General features: G+C 31.6%; 1 protein-coding gene across 1 annotated transcript; it reads right to left on the bottom strand.

Moving 5' to 3' along the window:
• Positions 1–766: 766 nt before the first annotated feature.
• LOC134721982 (dysbindin protein homolog) lies at positions 767–17,365 on the bottom strand. The gene is made up of 8 exons (XM_063585372.1): positions 17,268–17,365; positions 14,537–14,638; positions 13,841–13,901; positions 13,046–13,178; positions 12,452–12,607; positions 2,990–3,130; positions 2,233–2,364; positions 767–1,168 (listed from the first exon to the last, which is right to left on the bottom strand). The coding sequence occupies exons 1-8, from the start codon at positions 17,294–17,296 to the stop codon at positions 861–863; spliced, it is 1,062 nt and encodes a 353-aa protein (XP_063441442.1). The 5' UTR covers positions 17,297–17,365; the 3' UTR covers positions 767–860.
• Positions 17,366–19,281: the final 1,916 nt, after the last annotated feature.

Here is a 19,281-nt window from a genome sequence, read left to right as displayed (position 1 = left end):
AATAAATAAACCGCCATTTTTTCTAATGTATCAGGTGATCGCAAGTCATGTGGGTCTTTCATGTGACTTAATACAAAGTGATGATTTACTCTATGAGAAGTTTATTTTTTTATAAATACGTTTTTACTTTGTAACTTTTAAACTTTTAAACAACTGTTTAAAAACTGTTCAAGAAATAATGATTGAAAATATGATAATCCCATAATTGTCACCTGAACGAATTTAATTAGAAACACTGTCACTGATTTGTTTTGACATCGGTTAGACCTGTTGATTGAGGTGTGATAATCCGGATTAACAGCTAGAATCATCAATTAAAAAATGAAAATAAAGAGATTTTAACAATTTATTACAGCACTTATGACATTAATTATAATTATTAGACTGATTCATAATTATTTTATTGTTTGAATCAGAATATTAATTTGGATATTTAATCTTGTCCTTGATACTCAAACAATTTAATAAATTTTGATTAAAATATTTATCTCAATTTAATAAAATTCTTATTCATTTGTTAGAATACTTTCAATTTCATATTAATTACGTATTCCGTACGGAATTTTCCGACATTGGTGTCCATTTAAAAAACTTTCTGTTTGCCGATTTTGGAGTGTAACTTTTCAGAAAATGTCTAGGAGTATTATATGACCAATAAACTTTTTTTCTCTTGTTTCTTGGACCACAAAGGGGGTGCGCATTATACACAAATGTGCACTATACATACCAAAAGACGGTATACTAATTAAATAGTATATTTATCTTTGCATGATAACTGCAGAATGCTTCTCAAGAAGTATAGTCCTATTCATAAAATAACAACATTTTTGGAATGCGTACATTGTATCAAATTACAAATATTAAGAATCCTCAGCTGAACCATCTTTATTTTTTTCTGTCTTTTCAAGAGCACCACTTTCTGGATCTGTCTTTTCTACTCCAATATTTGTTGTATTGTTCTGACCTTCACCTGACCCTTTTTCTTTGGGACTGCTGTTGTTTATCCAAGTTTGTATTGAATTTTGCTGTTCCACTATGTTTGCTTGTCTATTTTCAACATCACTGTCACTTGTAGCAGTATCCCCAGATTTGATAAAATCTGATTCCTCATCTAACTTTGGAATATAATCATCTTCACTAAACACATTTTCTGTCTCTTCAAATGATTCTGTTAAATATTCAAATATATTTTATTTTTTTTTATTTATTCATAAAAGAGGGGCAAAAGATACCAGATGGACATTCAAACTCATAGATCAAAAATAAACTGACAATGCCATAGTTAAAATAGAAAAAGACAAACAGACAAATAATAGTATACAAGACACAACTTATAAAACTTAAAACAACGCCATATGAACCCCAACGAAAACTAGAAGTGATCCCAGGTGCCCCGGAAAGGTAAGCAGATCCTGCTCCACACGAGGCACCCGTTGTGTTGGTCATGTTATAAACCATGTAGAGTAAGAAAACAATGATGTCAACCAATATCATTGATGTTGTCTAGGAAAATAGTGATAAACAGATTATCTTTGGAAGTTTCTCCGCTACAACTCATCTTAAGGCTAACACTTTTCAACGACATTGTAGTCGAAAAACTCCCTATAATATTTAAACCCATAGCTACTCTACTAATTCAGGTTTGATGGTGTGGATTTCTTATATTATTGTGTTTCATAAAAACTAAGTTTAATTACTACATAAAACCTTAATAATTTCTATATGAATTACTAACAGATGTCTTATAATGAGACAGCAACTCAATTAAACAAATACATAAAGGTTGTCATGTCAAACAAGAAATTTCTGTGAAGTACAGACAAGTTGAGAATAATATATTATAATTAAAATTGTATTTGTAAACAGTTTGTTATTTATTTTCTAAATAGCTGATTTTTATATATGAAAGTTTTACACCATAAGACCAAATATTATTTTTTAGCATATTCATATATTTTGCATTTTTTTATCATTGAATGATTATGAATAAAGACATCTTCTCTAAGATACTGTATAGCGGGTTATTTTTGCAGGGTGTAAATTTTAGCTTTTCTAAAATGATCAAATAATTTCCATCAATTTTCAAAAAGTGCTCATGCAAAGGTATTGATAAAAGATTTGAATTTGCAAAAATAATAACCCCCAAAATTTTTGAAATAATTTTGTATACCTTATTCATTGAAAATCATGAAATTTTACACCCACAAAAATAACCCGCTACATGGTACATACCTGTTAGGTTTTCATTTCCAGGTGTGACTTCAGTTGAACCAAGGAATTCATCTAATGCATCGTCTTCTTCTTCAAATGAAACATCAGCTATATCAACCTTTTTACTTCCCTCTGAACTAGTCACAGAAACTTCTGTAATGTAGACAACATATTTTAAGTTTCACAAATATGAAATTTGCTATTTTGGGTTCTCAGATATCTCTATAGTTTTAATGGTTAATCACTTGGGTGTATTTGTTTACAAAATCTATTATCTAATTTTTTTAAGTTTCCACGGTGTTAATTTTCCATCTGAGAATATGTTTTATTTTTATTTTACTTAGCAACATTTTTAACTGACATGTTATGACTCAAGAAGAGATATATAACCAAAGTGCTTGTAAGCACTGAAGGATAAAGATTCTATTCAATTTGCAATGCCAGGGAGCTAAAAATCAAACATCTAAATTGCATTAAGCATTGGCACATTCAAAGGAAGTTAACTTCAATTTGGATCCCCCCTTTTTTTTAGATGATCAATTCATTTAAATAGGTACTTCTAGTTGGAACACACACACATATACACCTTTTAGTCCTGGGCTGAGACCCTCCCGTACCTACTCTTTGGTGACACAGGTACATAAATTGTATCAATAACCATGGACATATAATTGTCTGTTGAATACAGTGTACTAGCTGTCCCTTAATATATGTGTTATTGACTGAAAAGGACTCATGAGCACATAGTTTGTACATCAAAAGAAAAAGGGAAACTTACTATCTAAACGTCCATATGTTTTGAAATAATCCAGATCATCTTCAAATGCATCCTGGAAAGCTTCTTCTCTTTCTTTCTGTATATTTTTCTTCCTTTTCTCATAGTCATGTATCTTTTTAGCATGGTCTCTAGCTAACTGAACTAAAGAAGTAATCAAATATTTACATAGTATAAAAGAAACGAACCAAAAAAGAAAGTGTTGAAAAAGTCCATAAAAAAAATAGCAAATGAGAAAGTATATGACTTTCCTTTTTACATACATATATACATGTGGTATATAAAGTGAAGACATTTTATCTATATCATATTCATTTTTTTCAAAATAAAAGTGCTTTGTGCTATAAAAGTGATCAGCGAAAAGAGATTTGTCTCAAATAAACAGTTAAAAAAAAGTAAAGTTCCTATTTAAAGTAATTTTACATATTTCTCTTTGAGCATTTTTAAACTTAACAAAAAATAATGTTTGTCAGCAAAACTTTGAAAAAGACTAGTTTTATGAATAATGTTTTAATTTACTTATGTTGCAATAATAGAGACTTACTAACACCAACCTTAATATCCTACCCTGATAAAGTCTTCATGTAAATGACTTGAGTATACAATTACCTTTACAGTTTTCTAGTTCGTCTTGTTTTCTCTGGTTAACCCTGATAAAGTCTTCATGTACATGACTTGAGTATACAATTACCTTTACAGTTTTCTAGTTCGTCTTGTTTTCTCTGGTTAACCCTGATAAAGTCTTCATGTACATGACTTGAGTATACAATTACCTTTACAGTTTTCTAGTTCGTCTTGTTTTCTCTGGTTAACCCTGATGAAGTCTTCATGTACATGACTTGAGTATACAATTACCTTTACAGTTTTCTAGTTCGTCTTGTTTTCTCTGGTTAACCCTGATAAAGTCTTCATGTACATGACTTGAGTATACAATTACCTTTACAGTTTTCTAGTTCGTCTTGTTTTCTCTGGTTAACCCTGATAAAGTCTTCATGTACATGACTTGAGTATACAATTACCTTTACAGTTTTCTAGTTCGTCTTGTTTTCTCTGGTTAACCCTGATAAAGTCTTCATGTACATGACTTGAGTATACAATTACCTTTACAGTTTTCTAGTTCGTCTTGTTTTCTTTGGTTAACCCTGATAAAGTCTTCATGTACATGACTTGAGTATACAATTACCTTTACAGTTTTCTAGTTCGTCTTGTTTTCTCTGGTTAACCCTGATGAAGTCTTCATGTACATGACTTGAGTATACAATTACCTTTACAGTTTTCTAGTTCATCTTGTTTTCTCTGGTTAACCCTGATAAAGTCTTCATGTACATGACTTGAGTATACAATTACCTTTACAGTTTTCTAGTTCGTCTTGTTTTCTCTGGTTAACCCTGATAAAGTCTTCATGTACATGACTTGAGTATACAATTACCTTTACAGTTTTCTAGTTCGTCTTGTTTTCTCTGGTTAACCCTGATAAAGTCTTCATGTACATGACTTGAGTATACAATTACCTTTACAGTTTTCTAGTTCGTCTTGTTTTCTCTGGTTAACCCTGATAAAGTCTTCATGTACATGACTTGAGTATACAATTACCTTTACAGTTTTCTAGTTCGTCTTGTTTTCTCTGGTTAACCCTGATAAAGTCTTCATGTACATGACTTGAGTATACAATTACCTTTACAGTTTTCTAGTTCGTCTTGTTTTCTCTGGTTAACCCTGATAAAGTCTTCATGTACATGACTTGAGTATACAATTACCTTTACAGTTTTCTAGTTCGTCTTGTTTTCTCTGGTTAACCCTGATAAAGTCTTCATGTACATGACTTGAGTATACAATTACCTTTACAGTTTTCTAGTTCGTCTTGTTTTCTCTGGTTAACCCTGATGAAGTCTTCATGTACATGACTTGAGTATACAATTACCTTTACAGTTTTCTAGTTCATCTTGTTTTCTCTGGTTAACCCTGATAAAGTCTTCATGTACATGACTTGAGTATACAATTACCTTTACAGTTTTCTAGTTCGTCTTGTTTTCTCTGGTTAACCCTGATAAAGTCTTCATGTACATGACTTGAGTATACAATTACCTTTACAGTTTTCTAGTTCGTCTTGTTTTCTTTGGTAAACCCTGATAAAGTCTTCATGTACATGACTTGAGTATACAATTACCTTTACAGTTTTCTACTTCGTCTTGTTTTCTCTGGTTAACCCTGATGAAGTCTTCATGTACATGACTTGAGTATACAATTACCTTTACAGTTTTCTAGTTCGTCTTGTTTTCTCTGGTTAACCCTGATAAAGTCTTCATGTACATGACTTGAGTATACAATTACCTTTACAGTTTTCTAGTTCGTCTTGTTTTCTCTGGTTAACCCTGATAAAGTCTTCATGTACATGACTTGAGTATACAATTACCTTTACAGTTTTCTAGTTCGTCTTGTTTTCTCTGGTTAACCCTGATAAAGTCTTCATGTACATGACTTGAGTATACAATTACCTTTACAGTTTTCTAGTTCGTCTTGTTTTCTCTGGTTAACCCTGATAAAGTCTTCATGTACATGACTTGAGTATACAATTACCTTTACAGTTTTCTAGTTCGTCTTGTTTTCTCTGGTTAACCCTGATAAAGTCTTCATGTACATGACTTGAGTATACAATTACCTTTACAGTTTTCTAGTTTGTCTTGTTTTCTTTGGTTAACCCTGATAAAGTCCTCATGGACATGACTTGAGTATACAATTACCTTTACAGTTTTCTAGTTCGTCTTGTTTTCTCTGGTTAACCCTGATAAAGTCTTCATGTACATGACTTGAGTATACAATTACCTTTACAGTTTTCTAGTTCGTCTTGTTTTCTTTGGTTAACCCTGATAAAGTCTTCATGTACATGACTTGAGTATACAATTACCTTTACAGTTTTCTAGTTCGTCTTGTTTTCTTTGGTTAACCCTGATAAAGTCTTCATGTACATGACTTGAGTATACAATTACCTTTACAGTTTTCTAGTTCGTCTTGTTTTCTCTGGTTAACCCTGATAAAGTCTTCATGTACATGACTTGAGTATACAATTACCTTTACAGTTTTCTAGTTTGTCTTGTTTTCTTTGGTTAACCCTGATAAAGTCTTCATGGACATGACTTGAGTATACAATTACCTTTACAGTTTTCTAGTTCGTCTTGTTTTCTCTGGTTAACCCTGATAAAGTCTTCATGTACATGACTTGAGTATACAATTACCTTTACAGTTTTCTAGTTCGTCTTGTTTTCTTTGGTTAACCCTGATAAAGTCTTCATGTACATGACTTGAGTATACAATTACCTTTACAGTTTTCTAGTTCGTCTTGTTTTCTCTGGTTAACCCTGATAAAGTCTTCATGTACATGACTTGAGTATACAATTACCTTTACAGTTTTCTAGTTCGTCTTGTTTTCTCTGGTTAACCCTGATAAAGTCTTCATGTACATGACTTGAGTATACAATTACCTTTACAGTTTTCTAGTTCGTCTTGTTTTCTCTGGTTAACCCTGATAAAGTCTTCATGTACATGACTTGAGTATACAATTACCTTTACAGTTTTCTAGTTCGTCTTGTTTTCTCTGGTTAACCCTGATAAAGTCTTCATGTACATGACTTGAGTATACAATTACCTTTACAGTTTTCTAGTTCGTCTTGTTTTCTTTGGTTAACCCTGATAAAGTCTTCATGCACATGACTTGAGTATACAATTACCTTTACAGTTTTCTAGTTCGTCTTGTTTTCTCTGGTTAACCCTGATAAAGTCTTCATGTAAATGACTTGAGTATACAATTACCTTTACAGTTTTCTAGTTCGTCTTGTTTTCTCTGGTTAACCCTGATAAAGTCTTCATGTACATGACTTGAGTATACAATTACCTTTACAGTTTTCTAGTTCGTCTTGTTTTCTCTGGTTAACCCTGATAAAGTCTTCATGTACATGACTTGAGTATACAATTACCTTTACAGTTTTCTAGTTCGTCTTGTTTTCTCTGGTTAACCCTGATAAAGTCTTCATGTACATGACTTGAGTATACAATTACCTTTACAGTTTTCTAGTTCGTTTTGTTTTCTCTGGTTAACCCTGATAAAGTCTTCATGTACATGACTTGAGTATACAATTACCTTTACAGTTTTCTAGTTCGTCTTGTTTTCTCTGGTTAACCCTGATAAAGTCTTCATGTACATGACTTGAGTATACAATTACCTTTACAGTTTTCTAGTTCGTCTTGTTTTCTCTGGTTAACCCTGATAAAGTCTTCATGTACATGACTTGAGTATACAATTACCTTTACAGTTTTCTAGTTCGTCTTGTTTTCTCTGGTTAACCCTGATAAAGTCTTCATGTACATGACTTGAGTATACAATTACCTTTACAGTTTTCTAGTTCGTCTTGTTTTCTCTGGTTAACCCTGATGAAGTCTTCATGTACATGATTTGAGTATACAATTACCTTTACAGTTTTCTAGTTCGTCTTGTTTTCTCTGGTTAACCCTGATGAAGTCTTCATGTACATGACTTGAGTATACAATTACCTTTACAGTTTTCTAGTTCGTCTTGTTTTCTCTGGTTAACCCTGATAAAGTCTTCATGTACATGACTTGAGTATACAATTACCTTTACAGTTTTCTAGTTCGTCTTGTTTTCTTTGGTTAACCCTGATAAAGTCTTCATGTACATGACTTGAGTATACAATTACCTTTACAGTTTTCTAGTTCGTCTTGTTTTCTCTGGTTAACCCTGATAAAGTCTTCATGTACATGACTTGAGTATACAATTACCTTTACAGTTTTCTAGTTCGTCTTGTTTTCTCTGGTTAACCCTGATAAAGTCTTCATGGACATGACTTGAGTATACAATTACCTTTACAGTTTTCTAGTTCGTCTTGTTTTCTCTGGTTAACCCTGATAAAGTCTTCATGTACATGACTTGAGTATACAATTACCTTTACAGTTTTCTAGTTCGTCTTGTTTTCTCTGGTTAACCCTGATAAAGTCTTCATGTACATGACTTGAGTATACAATTACCTTTACAGTTTTCTAGTTCGTCTTGTTTTCTCTGGTTAACCCTGATAAAGTCTTCATGTACATGACTTGAGTATACAATTACCTTTACAGTTTTCTAGTTCGTCTTGTTTTCTCTGGTTAACCCTGATAAAGTCTTCATGTACATGACTTGAGTATACAATTACCTTTACAGTTTTCTAGTTCGTCTTGTTTTCTCTGGTTAACCCTGATAAAGTCTTCATGTACATGACTTGAGTATACAATTACCTTTACAGTTTTCTAGTTCGTCTTGTTTTCTCTGGTTAACCCTGATAAAGTCTTCATGTACATGACTTGAGTATACAATTACCTTTACAGTTTTCTAGTTCGTTTTGTTTTCTCTGGTTAACCCTGATAAAGTCTTCATGTACATGACTTGAGTATACAATTACCTTTACAGTTTTCTAGTTCGTCTTGTTTTCTCTGGTTAACCCTGATAAAGTCTTCATGTACATGACTTGAGTATACAATTACCTTTACAGTTTTCTAGTTCGTCTTGTTTTCTCTGGTTAACCCTGATAAAGTCTTCATGTACATGACTTGAGTATACAATTACCTTTACAGTTTTCTAGTTCGTCTTGTTTTCTCTGGTTAACCCTGATAAAGTCTTCATGTACATGACTTGAGTATACAATTACCTTTACAGTTTTCTAGTTCGTCTTGTTTTCTCTGGTTAACCCTGATGAAGTCTTCATGTACATGATTTGAGTATACAATTACCTTTACAGTTTTCTAGTTCGTCTTGTTTTCTCTGGTTAACCCTGATGAAGTCTTCATGTACATGACTTGAGTATACAATTACCTTTACAGTTTTCTGGTTCGTCTTGTTTTCTCTGGTTAACCCTGATAAAGTCTTCATGTACATGACTTGAGTATACAATTACCTTTACAGTTTTCTAGTTCGTCTTGTTTTCTCTGGTTAACCCTGATAAAGTCTTCATGTACATGACTTGAGTATACAATTACCTTTACAGTTTTCTAGTTCGTCTTGTTTTCTTTGGTTAACCCTGATAAAGTCTTCATGTACATGACTTGAGTATACAATTACCTTTACAGTTTTCTAGTTCGTCTTGTTTTCTCTGGTTAACCCTGATAAAGTCTTCATGTACATGACTTGAGTATACAATTACCTTTACAGTTTTCTAGTTCGTCTTGTTTTCTCTGGTTAACCCTGATAAAGTCTTCATGTACATGACTTGAGTATACAATTACCTTTACAGTTTTCTAGTTCGTCTTGTTTTCTCTGGTTAACCCTGATAAAGTCTTCATGTACATGACTTGAGTATACAATTACCTTTACAGTTTTCTAGTTCGTCTTGTTTTCTTTGGTTAACCCTGATAAAGTCTTCATGTACATGACTTGAGTATACAATTACCTTTACAGTTTTCTAGTTCGTCTTGTTTTCTCTGGTTAACCCTGATAAAGTCTTCATGTACATGACTTGAGTATACAATTACCTTTACAGTTTTCTAGTTCGTCTTGTTTTCTCTGGTTAACCCTGATAAAGTCTTCATGTACATGACTTGAGTATAAAATTACCTTTACAGTTTTCTAGTTCGTCTTGTTTTCTCTGGTTAACCCTGATAAAGTCTTCATGTACATGACTTGAGTATACAATTACCTTTACAGTTTTCTAGTTTGTCTTGTTTTCTTTGGTTAACCCTGATAAATTCTTCATGTACATGACTTGAGTATACAATTACCTTTACAGTTTTCTAGTTCGTCTTGTTTTCTCTGGTTAACCCTGATAAAGTCTTCATGTACATGACTTGAGTATACAATTACCTTTACAGTTTTCTAGTTCGTCTTGTTTTCTCTGGTTAACCCTGATAAAGTATTCATGTACATGACTTGAGTATACAATTACCTTTACAGTTTTCTAGTTCGTCTTGTTTTCTCTGGTTAACCCTGATAAAGTCTTCATGTACATGACTTGAGTATACAATTACCTTTACAGTTTTCTAGTTCGTCTTGTTTTCTCTGGTTAACCCTGATAAAGTCTTCATGTACATGACTTGAGTATACAATTACCTTTACAGTTTTCAAGTTCGTCTTGTTTTCTCTGGTTAACCCTGATAAAGTCTTCATGTACATGACTTGAGTATACAATTACCTTTACAGTTTTCTAGTTCGTCTTGTTTTCTCTGGTTAACCCTGATAAAGTCTTCATGTACATGACTTGAGTATACAATTACCTTTACAGTTTTCTAGTTCGTCTTGTTTTCTCTGGTTAACCCTGATAAAGTCTTCATGTACATGACTTGAGTATACAATTACCTTTACAGTTTTCTAGTTCGTCTTGTTTTCTCTGGTTAACCCTGATAAAGTCTTCATGTACATGACTTGAGTATACAATTACCTTTACAGTTTTCTAGTTCGTCTTGTTTTCTCTGGTTAACCCTGATAAAGTCTTCATGTACATGACTTGAGTATACAATTACCTTTACAGTTTTCTAGTTCGTCTTGTTTTCTCTGGTTAACCCTGATAAAGTCTTCATGTACATGATTTGAGTATACAATTACCTTTACAGTTTTCTAGTTCGTCTTGTTTTCTCTGGTTAACCCTGATAAAGTCTTCATGTACATGACTTGAGTATACAATTACCTTTACAGTTTTCTAGTTCGTCTTGTTTTCTTTGGTTAACCCTGATAAAGTCTTCATGTACATGACTTGAGTATACAATTACCTTTACAGTTTTCTAGTTAGTCTTGTTTTCTCTGGTTAACCCTGATAAAGTCTTCATGTAAATGACTTGAGTATACAATTACCTTTACAGTTTTCTAGTTCGTCTTGTTTTCTCTGGTTAACCCTGATAAAGTCTTCATGTACATGACTTGAGTATACAATTACCTTTACAGTTTTCTAGTTCGTCTTGTTTTCTTTGGTTAACCCTGATAAAGTCTTCATGTACATGACTTGAGTATACAATTACCTTTACAGTTTTCTAGTTCGTCTTGTTTTCTCTGGTTAACCCTGATAAAGTCTTCATGTACATGACTTGAGTATACAATTACCTTTACAGTTTTCTAGTTCGTCTTGTTTTCTCTGGTTAACCCTGATAAAGTCTTCATGGACATGACTTGAGTATACAATTACCTTTACAGTTTTCTAGTTCGTCTTGTTTTCTCTGGTTAACCCTGATAAAGTCTTCATGTACATGACTTGAGTATACAATTACCTTTACAGTTTTCTAGTTCGTCTTGTTTTCTCTGGTTAACCCTGATAAAGTCTTCATGTACATGACTTGAGTATACAATTACCTTTACAGTTTTCTAGTTCGTCTTGTTTTCTCTGGTTAACCCTGATAAAGTCTTCATGTACATGACTTGAGTATACAATTACCTTTACAGTTTTCTAGTTCGTCTTGTTTTCTCTGGTTAACCCTGATAAAGTCTTCATGTACATGACTTGAGTATACAATTACCTTTACAGTTTTCTAGTTCGTCTTGTTTTCTCTGGTTAACCCTGATAAAGTCTTCATGTACATGACTTGAGTATACAATTACCTTTACAGTTTTCTAGTTCGTCTTGTTTTCTCTGGTTAACCCTGATAAAGTCTTCATGTACATGACTTGAGTATACAATTACCTTTACAGTTTTCTAGTTCGTCTTGTTTTCTCTGGTTAACCCTGATAAAGTCTTCATGTACATGACTTGAGTATACAATTACCTTTACAGTTTTCTAGTTCGTCTTGTTTTCTCTGGTTAACCCTGATAAAGTCTTCATGTACATGACTTGAGTATACAATTACCTTTACAGTTTTCTAGTTCGTCTTGTTTTCTCTGGTTAACCCTGATAAAGTCTTCATGTACATGACTTGAGTATACAATTACCTTTACAGTTTTCTAGTTCGTCTTGTTTTCTCTGGTTAACCCTGATAAAGTCTTCATGTACATGACTTGAGTATACAATTACCTTTACAGTTTTCTAGTTCGTCTTGTTTTCTCTGGTTAACCCTGATAAAGTCTTCATGTACATGACTTGAGTATACAATTACCTTTACAGTTTTCTAGTTCGTCTTGTTTTCTCTGGTTAACCCTGATAAAGTCTTCATGTACATGACTTGAGTATACAATTACCTTTACAGTTTTCTAGTTCGTCTTGTTTTCTCTGGTTAACCCTGATAAAGTCTTCATGTACATGACTTGAGTATACAATTACCTTTACAGTTTTCTAGTTCGTCTTGTTTTCTCTGGTTAACCCTGATAAAGTCTTCATGTACATGACTTGAGTATACAATTACCTTTACAGTTTTCTAGTTCGTCTTGTTTTCTTTGGTTAACCCTGATAAAGTCTTCATGTACATGACTTGAGTATACAATTACCTTTACAGTTTTCTAGTTCGTCTTGTTTTCTCTGGTTAACCCTGATAAAGTCTTCATGTACATGACTTGAGTATACAATTACCTTTACAGTTTTCTAGTTCATCTTGTTTTCTCTGGTTATATCCTGACAGTTTCTGTGTGTCAATGAACTGTGCATTCATCAGTTCTTTCTCTTCTATTACATCTTCTAGTTGTATTAAAGCTGTATTGACTTTTTCATATTCTCCTTCTAAGGATGCTTTAAATTAAATATATAATTTTTATAAGATCATCATTAAATAGCAAAAAAGTTAGTTATTTAAATATGGAAGAAATGGGGAATCAATACTTAATGAACTTTATAACAATCTAGATAAAAAGATAATGTTAATTTTGTGTGCATCAAAGGATTTAGCACTTGTATATCTAAAAATGCAGAACAGTTTTTAGTCAACATTTTATGGAACAACATGATAATTTAAATGGATTGAAATTTCTTAGAATTTTTTATTTATCTTTAAACAAATTCCTTATCTGTCAAAATCAGGTGCAATATCTTTTTCGAATATGATTTGGATCTGCATTTAAGATGTTAAAGGACAATATCAAGATAAAAGAGTACTGGGGATATAATGAAACTAACTTTACAGTACTATTACAATATTGTATCCCCTATCACCTTTTTACTCAATCTCACCTAGTAAATCTGTAGCTTGTTGTAAATGAGACACCAGTATTGGTAAGGAAACCAGACTTTCATGTAACTGTGACATCATTTCCTGTTGTCTGTCGTATCTTATATACAGTTCTGTTATCTGGCTATCAGAATCCTACAAAATAAATATCAATGTGATAGGTTGCAAACACAAAAATGTTTTCATAATTCAAAAGTGAAGCAAGTTTTTTGGCACAACTTTTTTCAATTTTGGGTCCTCAATGCTCTTCAACTTTGTACTTGTTTGGCTTCATAACATGATTGATCTGAGCATCACTGATGAGTGTGGTGAATTAAACTGGGTATGTATGATTCTACTATTTAAGTATAACTTTTTAAATTACAAACTTCTTTTTTACAAATAAAAAAAAATAATCTGTGATTAGCAATATAATTTAAGTCTACCCTCTAACAAATACACTTGTAATAAATATTTAAAAAATTGACATTGCATTTGTATTTATTCATGTATTGGATAATGATACTCAGGAAAGACTGGAACTATGTCAATTAGGAGAAAACTGTATTGTATTCTAAGCTCCGAAGGCATCAATTGGTGATTTGATGACCGCAAATTAAGTTTACTGTTTAAAACATTAACATTAACATTTAACGTTAAAACATGTATTTTAAATCTGTGATATGTATATTATCTGCCCTTGTGCTTATAACTTTCCATAACATCAATTGACAATTGGTGACATGAAAACTAATGACATTATCCAATCAAAATTACCGTTACAAACATTGTTGCATTAGAATGAATCATTTACCAACCTCTGCTCCCCTCGCATTTTGTTGACAATTTTCATGAAGTTCCTTCCAAATTTCCTGGTAACTGTAAAAAATTATATAAAAATATCACATAGATATATATAGGATATGTAACAAACTGACAAAGTCCTTTGGACTGGAAAGTGATATGAACAGTTTTTTACTGATTAGATGTAAATGTATAGGTTAACATATCATTTCTAGTAACTAAAAAACACAAAAACAAGTTGAACTGTGATACTGCTTCCTTGTGATATCCCTGCAATAACAACTATAATTTCAGAAATAATTATGCCTATTTATTGTTGCCATTGCTTGAATACATTGTTTATGTAAATTTAATAGTTGTGATTTCAGGAAGTGCTGCAAACAAAAAAAAGTATCAAAATTTGAAATGCAAGATTTTATTTTAGAAAAACAATCTCTGAATTTTTGCAAAACTAAAAAAACATGAGAAAAATTTCTGATTTTACAGCATTGGATAAACAAGAAGTGTCAGATGAATGTGAAAACAAACTACATAGTAAACAAGCTCACATGAAGTTTGAAACCATATTTTAGAAAATCTCAATTTATTGTCCAATACTGAGAAAATGCTACCAAACTTTAATACGACAATAAGAAAGACAGAAGGAATGACAGATGTTAGCCAGTAAACCCCTCATTTGAAGCAGGGTATAACTACTACTATTTCAGTACCTGTCAAGAAGTTCTGCACCAGCATCAAAGTTGACTGTTGACTTAGAAACACCTATTGGTATATCTTGTTTGACAGTGTCTCTGGATGTGATAGACTTAAATCTGTAAAAATAAATCAAAACATGTAAGTATTAAAATGTACAAATGTATGTACACATTAACTAAATGTGTATGTTCATTTAAGTAATAAATCATGATCATACATATATATTGTAATGGATGTGACTTGGAGAGTCTCCTTTAATATGTTCCTGGTTCATATTTTCTAAATTATTTCTATGTTTCACTTTAATTTAAACATACTTTATAGCTGAATATGTGGTATGAGCTTTGTTCAATTTTGAAGGCAGTACAGAGACCTATAGCTGTTAATTTATGTATGTGTCCTTTGTTCATGTGAAGAGTTGTTTCATTGGCAATCATACCATATCTTCTTTATTATATAGAATACAAAGTTGCTTTAAAATTCATTAAACTGAACTTTAACAGTATTCAAATTCAAAGCTACTGTTTATGTTTGATTAACAGTCATTTCTTCAATATTTCAGGTTTTTTCTCTAAAACTTGATCAGGAGCTACTCCAGATAAAACATATGCACTCTCAGCATGCATATATAAGCAGACTTCACTAATCAAATACATTCTAAATTCAGTTTTAATAAGGCTACAGGAATCCATTGACTCCACTAGAAATTATTTTCAGCAACTACATGTACATTGGCATTATTTTGATACAATTCACTAAAACGCCTTTGGATCAAAGAATATGTAAACATTGTAATAATAACAAAATTGAAGATGAGTTTCATTTTATATGTGAATGCAACCTCTATCACAAGGAGAGGGAAAAGTTTTATGATGACATTATTAATATTATACCATGTTTTTGCAATTTACATAATTTTGATAAAATTTAGATATTTAATGAACTGTTCGGAGACTGATGTTCTCATCAGATTTCTTATATATATAGACAAATGTATTTTGATTAGACATTCATCAGTGGGAATAATTGCATAATATTGAAGTGTAAGTTTTGTCTCTTGCTTTTTATAAGTGTCAAAATTGTTGGCTGTTATGTTTTATTTTTGTTTTTTATATGTGTTTATGTGTTTCATCGATGATCCTTTTGTACTGGATTTTATACTGAATAAAATTAGTTAGTTAGTTAGTTTACAATATACTAAACTCTAATTTCTTAAATTGAATAAATATTTTCTTTTTTTTTATTCATTTGTGAATTCTTCTATTTCACTACATTTCATTTTTTGACTAAACTTTTGAAATACTATTCATTTTGATTTCATAGTATATGTTTACCTTGATTGTTGTACATTTGTAAATAAATTATTGAGTTTGAGTTCTATGTACTTGATTTATGTCTTATTTCATCAGGTATCCAATGATAAAATATGGAGACATAACTAGCCACTAAAGTTCGAACAGTACTATTCTGGGCAAATTTGATATCCGGTAAACAAGCAAAGTTTTCCTTCATATTATATCAACTTTCTCGTCATATGAATGATCACCATAATAACCAGATAAAATTGATCCTGTTTATACAAAAAATATTTCAAGATTGTGGTTTCTCAAACATATGGGAGTCACAAAATTTTGTTAATAAAGAATGGTTAAAAACTGTTATAAAGCAGAGATTGCTAGATCAATATATTCAGAACTGGAATTCCCTCATTCAAAATTCGCCAAAAGGTATAAACTACAAAAATTTTAAGAGAAACTTTGAATTTGAAGAATATTTTAATATTTTGGACTTCAAAGACGCTATTGTTTTTTGTCGATTTAGAACGACTAATACTAAGTTGCCGATTGAAACAGGAAGATGGCAAAACGTGATCAGAGAAAACCGCTTTTGCAGTCTATGTAACAATCGACAAATACATGTAGGTGACGAATATCATTTTATATTTGAATGCAATTTTTTCCATCAAAAACGAAAAGAGTTTTTAACTGCATATATTACAAAACGGCAAAATACAGTTAAATTCTCTGAACTTATGTCAAGTACAAGAAAACCAGTTCTGAAGAAGCTTTGTTCTTTTATAAAAAATATAAATACTAGTGTTTGTACTCCTGGCTTGTAACTTTTGTAACCTCTCTCGCTTGTTTTGTACATATTGTAAATATTTATTGTTGTATTGGTTATCTCTGTACCGATGTAATGCATTGGCTTTATGAGAATAAAGATATATATATATGTAACATGTTCCTGGAGGTATGGACACTGCATGACTCCTTTTGTTACAATATTAATTCTTTAAATTTGCTTCATAGACTGCATGAGCAAAAAACATAAACAGACAATCACCATGATGAGTAGCAGAAAACAAATAAAAAGGAAAAAATTATATATTAAACATTTATTAATATAAAGTTGATTAATGCAAATACATGTATGTTTAATATATTAAAATGCACAGTTTAATACACCATAAGTTTTTTATACCTTTTGTACTTGATAAAAATTATGCATTTTTACTAAATTAGAGTTACTTTTTTCAATGCCCAATGTATTTGCATCAGTGTTTTAAATAGTTTTATAGGTCTTTTTGCAATGAAGGTGGTTTAATTAAGATGTAAAGGAAGAGGTGCCACATCTTTCAACTTCCAGGTCAAATACAAACTTTAACAAATATATTGGAATGGAACATCACGATAAATGTAACAAACTTACTGGATTTTTTTTTGTGTAAATATCAGGTATACCTACCCTGCTGCTATACTTTTAAAAACGCTCATAGTTGCTTTTTTGATGTTTTCTTTCAATGTTTTTCGTCTGCCATTTTGTACAGTCACATGGTGTGTCACGTGATAAAAACTAAACTCGGTTAAAGACGGGACGATCCGGATTTTTTTTATCTACGAGAATTCTGTTTTTACTCAAATAATAGACCAATAATAGAAAAGCTTATATCATTTACTTAAAGTTTTTATTGGTGATATAAATAGATATAGATTTATTGGGTCTTTTCTTGATTAAATCGTAATCTTTTGTAGCATTGATGAGGGGAGGGGGATCCCTTTATACATATGAAAGGTATGTATAGGCTGATTATTTTTTTCTGAAACGATTGCCTGTGTCCCTTGCATGTTAATTGGTATGTCCTTTTTCAAGGTGCTATTAACTGTTATCTGAGATAAATTTAAACTGTTAATTGTTTTCAACCCACTGTGTTATTTAATATATTGAAAACAACACGTTATTAATTTCTTGCGTCCGAAGCGCTTTTCTGGATTTACCTTCATCAGGAACGCTCAAAGTCAAACATTTGAAATCCGAAGATGTATAAGTACCGAAACCGTTGAAGAGCTGTATGTCAAAAATACCTAAAATAAATAGCCAAATTCATCTACAGCCAACTTGCCTGAGGGAGTTGAAACCTTAGTTTCAGCATTTTTGCATTTGTTGTTAACTCTTTTTTTTGCCAAAAACGAGGTGTTGTTAAAACATGTTAACGGACCCCCTGTAATATTGCTCCCACCCCTCATTGATAATCTAGCCAAGATGGATAGGGTGATTTGCTTTTGTGTTCTGAATTATTTGCAGAAATTGTTATAAACACTATAACCATGGCCATTTGTATTTTAACCTTGAAATACATCAAAACGGATTAGTTTAGGGGGTAGGGGTAGGTGCTCGCCCCCGGCTTTTATGGGGAAAAATTTGTTGATTTTTTGGGAAATCACTGAAACATGCCTGGAATTGGACCCCAGTCAGTGCCCCCCCCCCCTTTTTTTTTGGAATTTTCTGGATCCGCCAATGCACATGTTTTAAATTGACACGTTTTTTCAGCGGCCCTTTAACATAAAACTAGAAAAAAAATTGCTATATCTGTAGGGTGCCACCTTAATGAGTATTTCACTGTCACAGATTGTAATTAATTATAATTCTTCAATTTGAAAACTGGCACTACATTCAACTTGTGTTCCGATGATCAGTTGTATGTCTGGAAAGTCTACGGAAGTGTATAATGACTGTTCAACTAAGCTTATTTCAATTTTTGAACTAAGTCATAAATAATAAATCAAATAGAACTCAAAATCAATCATATCAATAACTTATTTACAAATGTACAAAAAATGTAAAACAATCAAGTAAATCATGGTAAATTGAAATGAAATATATATAATTGATCAAAATTTAGGTTAAAAAATGTGATATAATTTAATAGAAGAATTTGCAAATGAAATAAAAAAGAAAGAAAAAAATAGTAATATTGAAAAGCTCAACTAAAAAAAAATTGAGCAAAACTCTTTGCCTTCTTTCCGTTTTAAAACAAAGAAAAAAATCTGTCTATAAAACACGGATGACCCCATCACCCCTCAATAAACACTATCATTTTCTTTGTTTAGTGGACCGTACAATTGGGATCAAAACTCTTTTAAAATTAGAAAGATCATATCATAATATATAAAGAGATGTGTACCAAGCTTCAAGTTGATTGAACTTTAACTTCATAAAAAGGTGTCTTGACCAATAACTTGAACCTGAAGCGGGACAGACGGACGAAAGGACGAACAAACGTACGCACAGACCGAAAAAAAAAAAGGCTCATAAGAGGGGCATAAGGATTTGTGGATCATGAAAAACACCCAAATTGAATCCAATAGGTGGACACGTCGATACCGTTTACGTGTAAATTAAATGTGCAGGTGTAGTTATAATAAGAATACACAATGCATTTGTAAAACAAACAATAAGGATGAATTAAAACAAGTTTTTA

This window comes from Mytilus trossulus, chromosome 6 (assembly GCF_036588685.1).
Source record: "Mytilus trossulus isolate FHL-02 chromosome 6, PNRI_Mtr1.1.1.hap1, whole genome shotgun sequence".
Lineage (NCBI taxonomy): Eukaryota > Metazoa > Mollusca > Bivalvia > Mytilida > Mytilidae > Mytilus > Mytilus trossulus.
This window is presented reverse-complemented; position numbering and strand designations above follow the sequence as displayed.